Here is a 16,220-nt window from a genome sequence, read left to right as displayed (position 1 = left end):
CAGCTATGGCCCTTGCTAATTTGACTAGCACTTGGAAGGATCATAGATGACTTCTAATGGGGCTATGCATTCGAAATTATTAAAAAACTATCACAGTTTAGAATTTAGCAGTTGGCTTATTAAGATGTGTTGCTTTTTTTCAAGGTGCACATTACACTTGGCGTAGATAATTTCATTGGTCGATAACAGATTTCCAAGTAAAGTTTAGTGTTGTGGGTTTGACCTGTGAATCCCTAAAAGGTTTGGGGCCTGTCTATCTAAGGATGCATCTACACAGTAGGGCTTAACTCGAAATGAGCTATGCAAATTGAGCTATGTCAATTGCATAGCTTAAATCAAAATAGCTTATTTTGAAATTGGGAGCATCTACACAGCACTTATTTTGAAATAGAGCCCTCTTCCTCTAATTTCCCTTACTATGAGGGTTACAGAAGTCAGTGTAAAAAGTCCTCCAGCTTGACAGTATTTCGACATTTTTTCAAAAAAACTGCCTGCTGTGTAGTCGCAGACTAAGTTGTTTCGAAATAATGCTATTTATTTTGAAATAATGTTGCTGTGTAGATGTACCCTAAGAGACATTGATATGGCCTATATGACCTTTAAAAACCCACGCATTAGGGGTTAGAATATTCCCAGGTTTAACATAGCCCTACTGAGGAGAAGGGAGTTAAAGACCTGCCCCTCTTCGTTTCCTATGGGATCTTGAGTCTCAGCTATGATGTTTGGGGAAGTTCTAGGGCAGTGCTGAAGATACCTCCCCCATGGTGAAACTGAACAGAGAATGTGTAGGAAGAGGTAGAGAAAAGATGGAACCCTGGCTAAGTCCAACTACATGCTAGCGCTGACTGGCTGTACTGAGTAGGGTATGGCTGCATTGCAGGAAGACATGCCATGAATTTCTCTACCATCTCAGTGCAAGCAAGGAGCCCTGGAGACATATTGTCTCCTAGTGCTCCCATTATGTCAGGGTACCTTTGCTCCACCCCTTGCTATTGTGTGCATGATATAACCAAATCTGGCCTTTGTCATAGAGCCTAGAGGTTGTTAATAGTTCAGTGCATATCTACAGACAACATTTTCAAGCCTTAATATCTAAAAGTAAGCTCCTAAAATTAATGTCTATCTATGTAAAACACTCTTAGGCTATGTCTAGACCGCAGGCTTCTTTCAAAAGAGGCTCTTTCGAAAGAGGCTCTTTCGAAAGATACTTTCAAAAGAGCCTCTTTCGAAAGAGAGCGTCTAGACTGCACGTGGAACTTTCGAAAGAGCAAGCTGCTTTTTCGAAAGAAAGCACCCAGTGAGTCTGGATGCTCTCTTTCGAAGAAGCCCTATTTACATTCAAGAACGCCTTCTTTCGAAAGAAGCACTTTCGAAAGAAGGCGTTCTTCCTCGTGAAATGAGGTTTACTGCCGTCGAAAGAAAAGCCGCGTTCTTTCGATTTAATTTCGAAAGAATGCGGCTGCAGTCTAGACGCAGGTGAAGTTTTTTCGGAAAAAGGCTACTTTTCCCGAAAAAACCCCTGAGTCTGGACACAGCCTTAGTGCCTGCTCCAAGCACATTTGGTCCTAATCTCCTATGTGTTGCCATTAGTACAACCTGTAACAATTAATCTGCACCCTTCTCCACTCATTTTCACTTTTCTCTGCTTGGTCTGTTTCCTTCTCTTCTTCTTCTCTTGCTTTGTTAAGGGGGAATATCTCACCCTACAGCCCTAAAATCTCACAGCCACATTTAAAATATACACTATATGCAGCTTCTAAAGCAGTTTTAAGCACATCACAAAAAATATTTAAATTTACACCTTAAAACTAAATACAGTTTAGGTGCCATCAAATGAGCTAATAAAAGCATATCTTTATTTGTTCAAGTTCCTCTGTCTATTTTGCAAAACTGCTTTCCAACCTAATGTGGAAAAGTACCAGAGACCGTGTCAGAGACTCCATGACTAAAAGAGTAATCAAGCACCATAGATCTTTTAGGATTCTTAGGCAAGACATACCTACTCTTGAAGATAGAGATTAATCTACTTGTCCAACATGTCTACCAATTATTCATGACTTTACTATAAAATTCTAGTTTTATTACACATTTAATGTTACAGAAGTTTAAGTCAAGCTTTCTTACAATATAGTTCCCATGTGGGAGAAAAAGGTTTAATAGTTTTTAATGGTGCTTTCTGGGAGTTGTGTGTGAAAGCCAAGATTACAAAAAAGATGTACATAACAGAAAGCTTTTTGGTATATCAAGGCATATCTAATGTTTTCTATCATCCCCTACGTGATTATATCTGGCATATTTGGTGATTCTCCAATACAGTGCATCTTAGTCAAAGCTCTACTGAATAGTAAAGAACTGCCATATAATTTATAAAATCTTGCTGCATATTGTGCCAAATTCTAAGAGCCTCCCTCAGTTTTCATTCAGCCATTTCTCAGGCAGAATTCTGACTTGTAAACTCAGTGGGGCTTTGCTGAGAATGTACTGAGTATGGACCTGAAATTTCAGCCCATAATTTCATTCCTAACTATGCACCATTTTTTTCTATTCAGCTAATCAGCTTTGTCTAATAAACTGTGAACCAGAGCACACCTTTTAACCCTCATGCACAGAGGGGCTTTTGTGAATGGATTGCCCTATCTCCTTAGACCACGCAGAATGCATACCACCCTCCAGCCACCAGACTTGGGAATCCACTCATGGGAATGTGGCAAGCCTGGGGATGTGCATCATACCACATCAATATTAGGAAGAATGTGTAAGGTAGTTGATAATGCTCAGGGTTGTATTAAATTTGCTGTGTATCCTCTCTATATAGTGCAGTGCAGAGACATAAAGACTTGGCATGCTTGCCCCTGTGCCACTGGTTAGTTTCTCATGACACAGGAAAACCTTGGGAATCTATAGGACTTGGAAGTTAAAACTCCTGTTTTTTCCATAATGGGAAGTATACTTGTCCATGGAAGAATATGTTGGAAATTCCATACACTTCCTTTCCTCTCCATCGATTGGTCAGTGGGAGTGGTCAATATTATGGGGAACTACATTATGACTCTCAGTTCTGTGAAAAACATTAGAAAATGAACTGAATATTAGACAGAAGCTAGGGTGCAGGAAACCCCAAGGCAGATTTAATCAGCTTTGAATAATTTATTACATAATTGCTTGGGAAAGTTGCTGCACTGACAGCCCCAGATATAGAAGTGTGTTACTTCTTTGCAGAACAGTTCCCACATATGCAGCAGCACTGCAAATTAACCTCAGGCTATCCCACTGGAAGAATTATATGGTGATTTGACAGCTTGTTTCCCATACACATTTCTGAAATGCTGGTTAGGTTTGTGGTGGTGCAGCGATCCTGTGACACGAAAATCTGTCCACAGAACTGTACTGAGAATTCATTTCACACATACCAGCATCCAGCCATTATTGATCAAGGGTGGTAAGACTTAGGCTACATCTGCTCTGCACGATTATTTCAGAATAAGCTATTCCGGAAGAAATTCTCCCAAATAGCTTATATTGAAATAGCATGTCTACAGGGAAACCTGGAAATTAGTCTGATGCAGGCTCCTCTAATGTGGACATGCTACTTCAATTTAGAGCCCCAGGAAGCACTGGAGAGTAGTTACTTTGAATAGACTGGAGAGGAGCTATTTCAGAAATAGCAGCATTGGAGCATCCACACTAATGCTATTATGAAATGGCTATTTCAGAAGAGGTGTTATTCCTGGTGGAGTGAGGTTTACAAATGCCGAAATAAGACTAGCTGTGTAGATGCTCACATAGTAATTTCAGAATAACGGGTGTTATTTCAAAATAACGCTGCTGTGTAGATGAACCCTTTTAGTCATTATTAACCTAAGCTGGTTTTGAACTGGAGACAATTTCTCAGTCATCTGCATTGTCTATTCCATCCATATTATGTCTGGCATATCATAATGTGTTTGAAGATTATTAAGAACTTTTCCATAGTGTAAAGAAAGTGTTGACAAAGGCTTTTCTTTAACTGAGTCAGAATAATATCTCATGGGGCTGATATTCCTTTATAATGCATTTGCTTGATTTCTCTCTCACACAAACTGAGCAGCTCTTGTAATAATCAGACTGCTGCATAAGAAAAAAATGCTAATTTGCTATTCAGTTTGCTGTTTGGCAAAATGAGCCCCTAATGTACAATTTTTGTGGCAAGGAAGAAACTCAATTATTTCCCCACACAGTTTGGTTCATTTAAATACTGTACTCTTTTCTATTTATAGCCAAATAACTGTGTCATATTGTTTTTCTACACAGAGAAGTAGAAAAAAAAGGACAAAAATTCCAGTTCTTTCTGGAAAAATGACCTGTATTAAACCCACTTGTAATTGCCTCCCCAGCCACCACCCAGCTGGACTTCTAGTAAGTAGCAAAATGATATTTTTTAGGATGAGCAAAAGAGCCCAACATGTCAGTCATTATTTTGTTTTGATTATCTTAATCTCCTGGCTTTTTCATTAGACTTCTCAATCTATATCACCTCTAGAAAAACCTATGTATATACTTTCCAAATGTTGTATAATAATACCTAGTTATTGTTCACTGCTTTTAAACAGTCTTTTGTAGTCTATATAAATGTTAGATATTCGTTAAAATAATTAATAGGCTAATATTTTGCTTATAAGTTCTCTGCATTTCTGTTTCATGTTTAGCAGAAGGGCATGACTCTTATTCTTGATAGATTTGCATCGGGTAAGATGATAAGTGCATACCTTGATGTTGAGGCAGGAAGAGACTATAACTTCTTTTGATCATTTCTTTTAGCTTAGGACAAGGTTTTATTGTAGTATTTGCTATAAGGTCCTGCTTGTCATCCACACTAACTGAGCCCCGCCTCACGGCTGTGATGCAGCAGGCTGATGGGCAGCACAGATGGGAGGATGCGTCAGTGAGGTGGAGCAGGTGAGCGGGCGGCACAGGGGGCATGCACGAGGGAGGCCAGGCTGCTTGAAGACCTGGGAGCACTGGCTTAGGGGGCCGAGGAAGCGATGGGCAGAGCACATCAGGCAGGGACTTACTGTCAGCCCCATTGCTCGCAGCATCTCCTGTTTCTCTTTGTCCCCAGCCCGATGTGCCATTTGGAGAAGTCATTGTGCCGCAGTAGCAGCTGCTTGATGGACCATGATGTGCTGTCCCTACCGTGTTCTGCTGCCCCCCACCACACACTGTTGCCAGGGCACAGGAGCAGCATGGGGCCCAGTCCTGTGAGCTGCCTTCCCGAACAGGCACAGATCTGCATGGTACCACCTGCAATGAGGACTAACGGTAGTTCAAATTAGGAGCTTTAATTTGAACTACCTAGCCTGTGCCGTGTGTAGCCACGGGCAGGGAGTTTGAACTACTTGGCATTTAAAAATGGCGGTGCCTGGGAATATGCAGATAAAGCCCGGGATATTTTAATCCCGGGCTTCATTTGCAAGTTCGAATGCCTACATTAGCCACCCTAGTTCGAACTAGGGTGGCAGTGTAGACATACCCAGAGAGAGTCATCTGAAATGCTAATGAAGAATGATAATGGAAATAACATTAAATTAAACATTCATACAGTGATAACTGATAGCAGCATGACACAGAGAGATCTTTAGATCTGAATGGCAAAGAATGACTAAAAAGATTGGGTGTTTTGTTAAGGAACTTTGGATTCTGCCCTGCAAAGCCTGGGCACGGCAGCTCTTCCACTTTGGAACAACCTAAGGCTACGTTTAGACTGCAAGCCTCTTTCGAAAGAGGCTATTTCTAAAGATACTTTTGAAAAAGCCTCATTCGAAAAAAGCATTTAAACTACAACCAGTAGTTTCGAAAAAGCAAGCAGCTTTTTCAAAAGAGAGCACCCAGGCAGTCTGGATGCTCTCTTTCAAAAAAGCACAGTTTGCATTACATAGCACCTTTTTTCGAAAGAGCACTTTTGAAAAAAGGCATTCTTCTTCGTAAAACGAGGCTTTCTGCGGTTGAAAAAAATTGCCGCATTCTTTCGATTTGCTTTCGAAAGAATGCGGAAGCAGTCTAGATGCAGGGGAAGATTTTTTGAAAAAAACCTGTAGTCTAGACACATCCTAAGTAGCCATTAGATGGATGTGAGTACAGATTGGTAACCATAAAAACATCAGCAAGACTGGCATGAGTATGTGTGTGTGTGTGTTTGTGAATGTATATTCTGCTTTTCATGGTCTCATGGTTATTGCTACTACAGTACACATAATAAATAACAATACTTTTCAGAAGTGGCCATTGATTTGGGGCATCTCAGTTTCTGCATGTCCAACTTTAGACCTCAGGCTTGATTTTCCCCATCTTGAACTTCATTTGGAGTGCTTTAGTGAGTGATTCCTGTTCCAGGGACAGTTATGTAGAAGAACATGAGAAAAGAAAATAATGGAGGTGGTATCCTGGCTGAATAAAAAGGACTATTCCTTGACAATGAGATTAGCAGATGATCATGCAGACTGGGCTACTATGACTGCAAACCTACAATAATAGAGATACCACCTAAGAAGAACTTCCTACGGTCAGCTTGCCCTCCATTCTCATGGATCTCTTCATCTTTGCAGTAAAACAAATTCTCTCCAGCAGATCATTTGACTGTATTTTTTAAAAGCTAAGGAAATTTCCACAGAAGAGCCTTAGCTGAAGTGAAGTTAAGGTGGCAAGAGTACATGGGTGGGCTGTGTACATATTACCTCTCAAGAATTTTAGAGTTTGAAAACAGTCAGAAGCTCAAGAAAGTCAGAAATAGGACTGCATTTCTACTACCTCACAGAAATTAATTTGGGCTACTGGCATTTTAAAATGGCGACCGGTCACAAATATGCTAATCAAGCACGGGATATTTAAATCCTGCACTTCATTAGCAACTTCAGTATGCTTCATTTGCCTCTGTAGTTTGAACTAGGGGGCCAGTGTAGACATACCCTCAGGTAGCCACCCTTGCCCTCTTTTACTCCAGCTGTAACCATTCCATTTTAAACCCTGGAAAGGTAAATGCTGCCATGCTAAAAAACTCTCTTGCTGGCTGTGCCCAAGGCCTCAGAAGAGAGAAGGAGTTTTAGAGTGAAAACAAGCAGTGTTTCTCTGGATCATTAAATGCTGCTACATTATCATTCTCTGATCACTGCCATCATTGCTTTGGCATCTGAGTTGCATAGTGATGCCAATTCCTTCCTCATGTATTGCAAACTATTAACAAATCTTTGGAGTCAAAACCTTTCAGCAAGTCATTCAGCCCTAGCAGTACCAGGCTATTTGTTTTGGCAAATGTGTTGAGGACAGTTTGTACTGCAAATCTTCCTGTCGTACAGAGCTGAGCTGAGATCTGTAGGGGATGGTAAGTGATACAGACAAAAAAGGGGGACGGGGGAGCTTTAAGAAAGACCCATTCAGTTTTCCCACAGAGCAGTCAGGCTCCTATCTTAGTAGCCTCTCATAGGACTGAAAACTAATTGATCATCAGGGGCCCAGTTCTTCATTTCTTCAGCCAATGACATGCTGTGGCAGTTTTAGTATGACATTTGATAATTCCCCTGTACGCCTTTACCACTTGCACATGGCATCCTTGGTACAGGAGTAGACTTGCATGCGTGTACAAGGTCATGGTTCGATGGAGGATGCCATTTTGTTCTACAAAATGGTATCCTTCATAGGGGCCTGGCAGAATCATCCCAGGGGTTGGATCCCATCCATGGCCCTCCAGTTGGACAACACATACAGTACTGCACACCTGGAATACAGGTAGAATGCCCCTGCCTTCAGAACCTCAGTCTCCTGCCAAAATCTGTGGGAAAATTTTGAGTGACCCAGCCTAAACTATAGACCCAACAGGCTCTCAACTCTGGAATTCATGTGACTTTTGTATTCTTCACTGTCACTTTAAAGAAGGCCATATGCTCAGTATGCAGTGTCACTCCAGACTGTCTGAAAAGGATTTAAGAGGATCTGAGACTATTAATATTTAACATTTATAGCCTCTATTAGATTCAACAAGTTCACAACACTGTTGTGTTAAGCACTGTACAAACATGTAATAACTGAAGGTCTCTGTACCAAATAGCTTACAAATTTATCGGATCACTAAATCTGATGGGCTGAATATTCTGAGACCTCTGCTTTGTTTTTGTTTTTTGTAAATGAAGACACCATGTTATGTAGGGAATCATCCAGTTATCTGACTGCTGTGCCATCCCTGTTGTGGTGGGATTGTGAAGAGATGCATTAATTATCACTATTTTAAATGACCTGGCATGGTATAAAATATTTCTAAGATTCCCTCTGTCCCTGCTGTTAGAAAATCAGCTTCATTCACTGTTTGGATGATCACATGTAGCTTACTGGTATGGGTTGACCACTTCTATAGTGGCAGATACAAGCTGGAGAATGTGAGTCCAGGGAGAGACCGCTGAAGACCATAAAAACCCAGCAGAAAACTCTGAATGCTTAATTTTTCAGCATTTTTACCAGTTTGCTTCCTCAGAAGAGCAGGGTGAGGGAAACCTGGGATGCAAAGGGGCCCCACAATTCCCTTTACCTCAAAGATAGGTGAGGAATGAAATATGCCAATCCCAAGTCTTCAAATATTTTCTGCCTAACTTCTCTCCAACAGCATCTGTCCTGCCCTTGGCTGGCCATAATCCCTTTGTATTTACAACTGAATGGCTACGTCTACACTGGCCCCTTTTCCGGAAGGGGCATGTAAATTTCACCAGTCGTCGTAGGGAAATCCACGGGGGATTTAAATATCCTCCGCGGCATTTAAATAAAAATGTCTGCCGCTTTTTTTTTTTTATTTAAATGCCGCGGGGGATATTTAAATCCCCCGCGGATTTCCCTACGACGACTGGTGAAATTTACATGCCCCTTCCGGAAAAGGGGCCAGTGTAGACGAGCCCAATGTGTATGGGAGACAGAAATCACAGGAGTACTGGGAGGGGGAGGATATCTTCTTTTCCAGGCAATAGAAAGTAAGTTTCCACTTAAAAATGTAACAAGTCAGCATGCTCTCTGGCTCCATGCCCTTCTATTCCAAACCTTGTGGAGTTGCAATGCCCCAGACATCTCTGGGGGATAGGTGGGAATATATACAAGAGTCACTGCTCTCCCCTTTTCTCTGGTTTCTATCACATTATGCTCCACTTTCCACTAGCTGTTACTCAAAGACAGAAATCCTTCTACATAAAGGGGCCTTAGGAACCAGCAGCTCCCAATGTGGCATTGATGGACAGATTTTCCAAAATGCATCAAGCATTCATCTAACATGCTGAGCTGTTCTGAAAATCTGGCCCCAGTTTTGGGGCCTAAGCTAAGTCTTTGTGTTCCCCAACTCACAGCCAAACAGTCCAGAGCCTGTAAACTGTCATGTACGTCCAGCTCTGGTCCCTTCTTACATCCAAGATCCCTCATCCTGAGACCCATGTCATGATTATGAGGTTTAGCCAGCAGCCTGGGGATTAAGGGGTTAACTACACCTAACCAGGTGGAGTGACCAATAGGAATGTAGGTGGGACTTTTCAAACTGGGACAAAGGAATTTGGGTTTTTTTTCCTTTCTCCTTTTGTCTCTCTGAGAGCTCTCTGCAGCTACAGAGAGGGACAAGCATGTCTCTCTCTCTCTCCAAGACATCATTCTTCATTTTCTGTAAGTAGGGTAAAGTTTAGGTAGTTTTGTTAGGTTTTATTGTGTTATGGATTGGGTATGGGATCTGATGTCTGGCACTGCTTAAAAGATGTTTTGGCTTTTCTTTGTAACTAAGTTCTAGGCCCATGGAGTTTCTCCATGAGTATATTTTGTTACCTTCCTCTCTAGTCATTATACTTGCAACCAGAATATTGTTGTAATAATAAAAGTTCTTTCTTTTCTTTTATTAACCTGGCAGTGGTTAATGGTGTGCCCTGATTTTTGTTTTAGGGGGAAGATTTCCCAAATGGTCTTTTCCCTGGTTTCTTTAGCAACATTTGGGTGGTGGCAGCGGAAGTTTTATTCCCAAGATCTAGGTTTTTAAGATCTTGGGGGAAGTTTTATACCAAAGCCTGGTAGATAAGGCTTTGGGGTACACTTGCTGGCCCCCACTTCTGCATTTATCATGCCAGAGTGGGGAAGGAGCCATGACAACCCACACCAGGGCTCTCATCCCTCCTGCACCCCACCCCTCTGCCTTAACCTGCAGCCCTCTCCTGTATTTTGAATCGCTTGGATCCATCCCACAACTTGAAGCCCTCATTCCCAGAACCCTTGCAACCAACCATCTGTCCCAGCCCTGAGCCCCTCACCCCCAGCTCCACCCCAGAGCCTTCACCGCAACCCAGAGCCTTGTTACTTCTGCACGCCAAACCTCTGCCTCAAGTCTGAGACCCCTCTCATAATCTTTGGCCCCACGCCCACTACATGAATTTGGCTACATACACCACTATGAAGGTGATGTCACACACAGCCTTCATGTCGCACATCACCTCCACATTATTGCACATAATAAAATTCATTCCACTCAGAGTTGAGAAAAAGTAGAGAATTTGGGAGTCTCTCTCCTGGTACCTGTAGGCACCTGGGGAGATACCTCTGAATTCTCTTCCTGTAATACATTCATGTTGCTCTGTTGTTACTGAACTCATGCCTGTGTTGCCATTGCAGGGACTCTGTCTGCTTGTGCTAACTCACTACTTAGGAGCCCATGAGTTCATGTACACAAATAATTTTAAATTGGAGACTGGTGATTCCCATAGACGAGTTGTACCTTGTTTCATGGTGATTTATTTTGTGAACAGCAACAGCACCCTAGATAGCACATTATCACAGTGGCTGAAGAAGCCTGAGAAAAATAACCCTATATACTGAGGCTACGTCTAGATTGGATGTCTTTTTTGTAAAAGGGATGCAAATTAGACGTATCGCAATTGCTAATGAAGTGGGAATTTAAATCTCCCCCGCTTCATTAGCATAAAAATGGCTGCCACTTTTTTTTGGCATGGAGAAAAGCGCCCGTCTAGATGCGGATCTTTTGGAAAATAAAGCCTTTTCCGAAAGATCCTTTATCCCTTATTTTAAGAGGGATAAGGGATCTTTCGGAAAAGGCTTTATTTTCCGAAATATCCGTGTCTAAACTGGCACTTTTTTCCGGCAAAGCTCCGTGCCGAAAAAAAGCGGCAGCCATTTTTATGTTAATGAAGCAGGGGAGATTTAAATCCCTGCTTCATTAGCAATTGCGATACGTCTAATTTGCATCCCTTTTACGATGTAGCCTGAGAGTATGAGGAGGTGAAGGGGAATTAAAAATACAGGGCTTGATTTTCCATTGCTTCTCACCCTGTGTGATGATTTACTTTTGAGCACACTTAGGGTATGTCTACACTACTAAGATATTTTGAAATACGTTATTTTGAAATAATAAAATAAATAAAATAAATCCTGAAATAACTATTTAGAAATAACACGGCCACACTACAGGGAAGACTCAAAATTAATCTGAGGCAGGCTCACCTAATGTGGATGCACTACCTCAATTTAGAGCCCCAGGAAGCACCAAGGACTCTGAATGGCCCCAAGGATTAGCAATAGCAATTTCAAAATAGGCATTATTCCTCATGAAATGTGGGTTTATTATTCTGGAATAAGAAGCCTATTATTTCAAACTAATTACAAAATAACGAGCTTGCTGTGTGGGCACTCATCTTGTTACTTTGAAATAATATGAGTTATTTCAAAATAACGCTGTAGTGTAGATGTGCCCTTAGTGTGAAACGCTGCCATAGTTATGAGTAAAGTGGAGGGTTCCTGAGAAGAAGTGTAAATAAGAGCACACAACAGTGGGAAGAGAATCGAGCCCTCTGTAAAATAAAACCATGAGGTAACTAGTTTCACCTGTTCTGCAGGAAGTGAACAGCTTGGATTTCACTATTATGCATTCCCCTGCTGGGCAAGAAATCCCCAGGAAGACTGCAAGTAACCCCAGTTTATGCCAGGAGCCCCAGACTGTACACTGGATATGAACTATCCTTTTAAATTTTAGAGTCTAGGATAAAGGGAGCACTACATAATTTCGGTTAATCAGTGGGTGCTATATTTGTTCTGTAGCAATTAATGCCACGGAAGTACACAGAGAGAAAACTGCTATAACATCTTGGCTGTGTCTAGACTGGCCAGTTTTTCTGGAAAATCAGCCGCTTTTCCGGAAAAACTTGCCAGCTGTCTACACTGGCCGCTTGAATTTCCGCAAAAGCACTGACTTCCTACTGTAAGAAATCAGTGCTTTTTGCGGAAATACTATGCTGCTCCCGTTTGTCACAAAAATGGTGATCGGGGCTTTTTTGCGCAAAAGCGTGTCTAGATTGGCCATGGATGCTTTTCCACAAAAAGTGCTTTTGCAGAAAAACGTCTGTGCCAATCTAGACGCTCTTTTCTGAAAATGCTTTTAACGGAAAACTTTTCCGTTAAAAGCATTTCCGGAAAATCATGCCAGTCTAGACGTAGCCCCTGTGAGAAAGCCATGGGAGCGAAAGAGGCAGGAGACTTGAACTCCTCAGCAAAATATTCAGGTGCAGGGAGAGAACCTGAAGCTTCTGGTTCCTCATAAGAGCCCCGAGAGAGCCTCATTAGAGACTGTGGGATATTTGTAAGAGAGTCAGCTCTGAACAAGGCAGAGACAAGGCAAAGCCCAGAGTGGGGCATGTACTAAGAACCAAAAGAGGGCTCTGGGATGGACTTTTACATTCGCTTTTTGAATTACAGTGAAAGCTTTGTTATCTGTCACTCACAGGGAATGGGGCCTGTCAGTTAACTGAATCTGCTGGATAACAAAGCTTATTTCTCACCCCTGGCCCCTACCAGCAGATCTGGCTCCTGGAAGCTTGAGGCAGGCTGAGGGGGAGGGAGGCACCTGCTGATGGTGTCAGCTGGCAATGCTGATTGTCAGAATCCCTGCAAGGACAAGCTGGACAGGCAGAATTCAGGAGCATGCACTTGAAGAAGTGGCAGTATTTTGGCTGGGGACAGGCTGGTTAACAAAGTTTTCTGGTTATCAGTGTGCCGGGTAAAAAAGCCTTCACTGTAATTTGTTTGAATATAGCCAGGCCCAGGTTCACAATTCTGTTGGGAAGGTATAACAAGTGGGGTTCCAAAGGGGTTTGTTTTGGGACTGGTTCTGTTCAATATCTTCATCAACTATTTAGATATCAGCATACAGAGTATGCTCGTTAAATTTGCAGATTATAGCAAGCTGAGCGGGGTTGCAACTGCTTTGGAGGATAGGGTCATAATTTAAAATGATCTGGACAAATTGGAGAAATGGTCTGAGATGTGGAGAAATTGGAGAAGGTCCAGAGAAGAGCAACAAGAATGACTGAAGGTCTAGAGAACATGACCTATGAAAGAAAACTGAAATAATTAGGCTTGTTTAGCTTGGAAAAGAGAAAACTGAGAGGGAACATGATAGTAGTTTTCAGGAATCTAAAAGGATGTCACAAGGGGAAGGGAGAAAACTTGTTCTTCCTGGCCTCTGAGGATAGTACAAGAAGCAATGGGCTTAAACTGCAGCAAGGGAGGTTTAGGTTGGACATTAGGAAAAAGTTCCTAACTGTCAGTGGTTAAGCACTGGAATAAATACTTTCAAGTAGCAATAAGGGATCTTCCGGAAAAGGGTTTATTTTCCGCAAGATCCCGTCTAGACTGGCGCTTTTCTCCTGCAAAATCCCGAGCCGGAAAAAAGCGGCAGCCATGTTCATGCAAATGCCGCGGGGGATATTTAAATCCCCCGCGGCATTTGCAATTCCGAAGTGTCTCATTAGCATCCCTTTTCCGGAAAGGGGTGCCAATGTAGACACAGACTATAATTCTATGATTCTATGAATAACAGTGTTGATTGAAAGAGAAAATGTGTAGTCTCTGATTAAAGGGGCCTGAAAAAGGACAGATACAAATCAGGACAGTGCAGAGGCACCCCTGTTACCAAGGGGTACATTGGAGTGGCCAACTTATTTACATACTGAAAAGACTGGGGAAGGAGGTGAGAAAATAATCGAGATTTTTCAACCAAAAATGCTGGTAAAGAAATATATAGCAATGCACAAAGCATGGTGCTACTTTCCATTAAATGCTGGAAGGAAACCAATGCTTAGCAACAAGTAATTATTTCCAGACAGAAGTGGATTTTGACATATGCTATTAGATTTTTTGATAGTAGTTAAGAGCAAGTCTGATTGTTCTGCAACAAAACCACAAAGCTAAATTATACCTCTGGCAGAATATAAATAGCATACATCTCCAATGAAAAACACTTAATTCCTAATCAATACAGTGTCTTATTAAAAAAAATACAAAACTGAAAAACAACAAACTGACCTAGCACCTATTAGATCTTGAAATATACAGTGTTTTTACACTCTGACAGAAGAATTATAGTATAGCACTGATTCTGATTACAGAGCATGCAATAGCATACAAAATAACACATAGCCGCTCTCAGCTGGTCTCCTTCTCTACACACAGAGACACATCTCTTTCTACATACACACACACACACACACACACACACACACACACACACACACACACACACACACACACACACTGACGAGGGAGAAAAGTTTCTGTAAAATATAATTAGAAAGTAATTATTTTTATATAGGCATTTTAACTATCATATAATTTAATACAGAATTACACAACTTATCTAGGGTAACTCCAGAAACTCTAAAAAAAAAGCAGAATTCTTTATCAAATTCTTCAGGTTTGAATTTCAACACAGCCTATTCAATTTCTTTAGACCCTTAGGCTGTGTCTACACTGGCATAATTTTGCGCAAATACCTTTAAATGAAAAGTTTTTCCGTTAAAAGTATTTGTGCAAGAGAGCATCTATACTGGCATGTGCCTTTGTGCAAAAGATTTGCTTTTGCGCAAAAGCATCTGGGCCAGTGTAGACACTCTCTTGCAGAAGAAAGTTCCAATGGCCATTTTAGCCATCGGGCTTTCTTGCGCAAGAAATTAACGTTGCTGTCTACACTGGCCCTCTTGTGCAAGAATACTTGCGCAAGAGGGCTTATTCCTGAGCGGGAGCGTCAGAGTATTTGTACAAGAGCCACTGATTTTGTACATTACAAAGTCAGTGTTCTTGCACAAATACTTGCAGCCAGTGTAGACAGGCGGCAAGATTTTGCGCAAAAGTGGCTGCTTTTGCGCAAAATCTTGCCAATGTAGACACAGCCCTGATGTCTTTTTCTCTATTATATTCTATACAAGTTTGTCATATAAACATGACAGACATATAAAATAACAAATAAAACCCCCTGATATCTTTCACTGACATAGCCAAGTTGCTTATATATTTTCAGTATAAAATTGTTTGCAGTAATTTATCTATTTTTAACAGTCCTGTGGTCCTTTTTCTATGTCACAGTTTTCTGTTATCACTAAAAACATTTAAAATGAGTAGTACATTTCTTGGCTCATAGGACTGAACAACCATCATTAGCAAATCAAACCATGTACATGCTACTTAATAAGCATTCTAGTACAACCAGGTGCAATTTTGTTTGAGTTTTATTTTTTTTTATTTTTACCTGACACTGTGTGATCCTTTGGGTCTCTCAGCAGTTTGAGTCTTGCATGAGGGAAAATGTACTGAAGAGGTTTCCCATTTATCTGAGGAACATAAAACATGCATGTCATAAAAAATGTAAAAAATGTCAATTTAAATAATAACTTTAAAAAGCCAGTCATACAAGCAATGCTCCCATGAACCATGTATCTGAATTAAGGATATTTGACAATCATATCTCATCATTATCTAAACATTTCCCTGAGTTTTAATCCACAAATTGGGACATTTGTTAACAAGCTCTTGGATATTTTAGCATTACTTTCTTATTGATGGAGTCATATTAAGGCTGGCTTTAGGTTTGGTTTAATTTCCTAAGAATCTGAAATAGTCCACTTTGTTTTATCACATTCCCAATGGGAGACATAAAGCAACATGACTGTTGATCATTTGACTACAGCACTCTGCAACATGGAGCCAGAGCTGCCCCTGGTGCTTCTCATGGATGCGGTGCTGCGAGCCTGGCTGCACTTTCTGCAGGCTGCCATCCGGGAGGTCCATCCAGGGGCTGTCAGTATCCAGGAGACCCTGAGGGAGAGCGTCCACCCTGAGGAGCACTAAGAGCCTCCCTGGCCTGCCCCACTGGGGGCTTGTGCCTCATTCCTCCTTCACGT

The 16,220-nt window shown here is 41.4% G+C and overlaps 1 protein-coding gene across 1 annotated transcript in view; it reads right to left on the bottom strand.

Moving 5' to 3' along the window:
* The window catches only part of PCLO (piccolo presynaptic cytomatrix protein), a 501,171-nt gene that overhangs the window by 159,407 nt on the left and 325,544 nt on the right, over positions 1 to 16,220 (bottom strand). Inside the window, exon 9 of the mRNA XM_089778439.1 lies at positions 15,569 to 15,650. Coding sequence (XP_089634565.1) covers positions 15,569 to 15,650 — 82 coding nt within the window. The remainder of the gene's footprint in view (positions 1 to 15,568; positions 15,651 to 16,220) is intronic.

Source organism: Pelodiscus sinensis, chromosome 1 (genome assembly GCF_052426305.1).
Source record: "Pelodiscus sinensis isolate ZL-2025 chromosome 1, ASM5242630v1, whole genome shotgun sequence".
Taxonomy (NCBI): Eukaryota; Metazoa; Chordata; order Testudines; family Trionychidae; genus Pelodiscus; species Pelodiscus sinensis.
The sequence above is the reverse complement of the archived record's forward strand: the minus strand, read 5'-3'. Positions and strand labels throughout refer to the sequence as shown.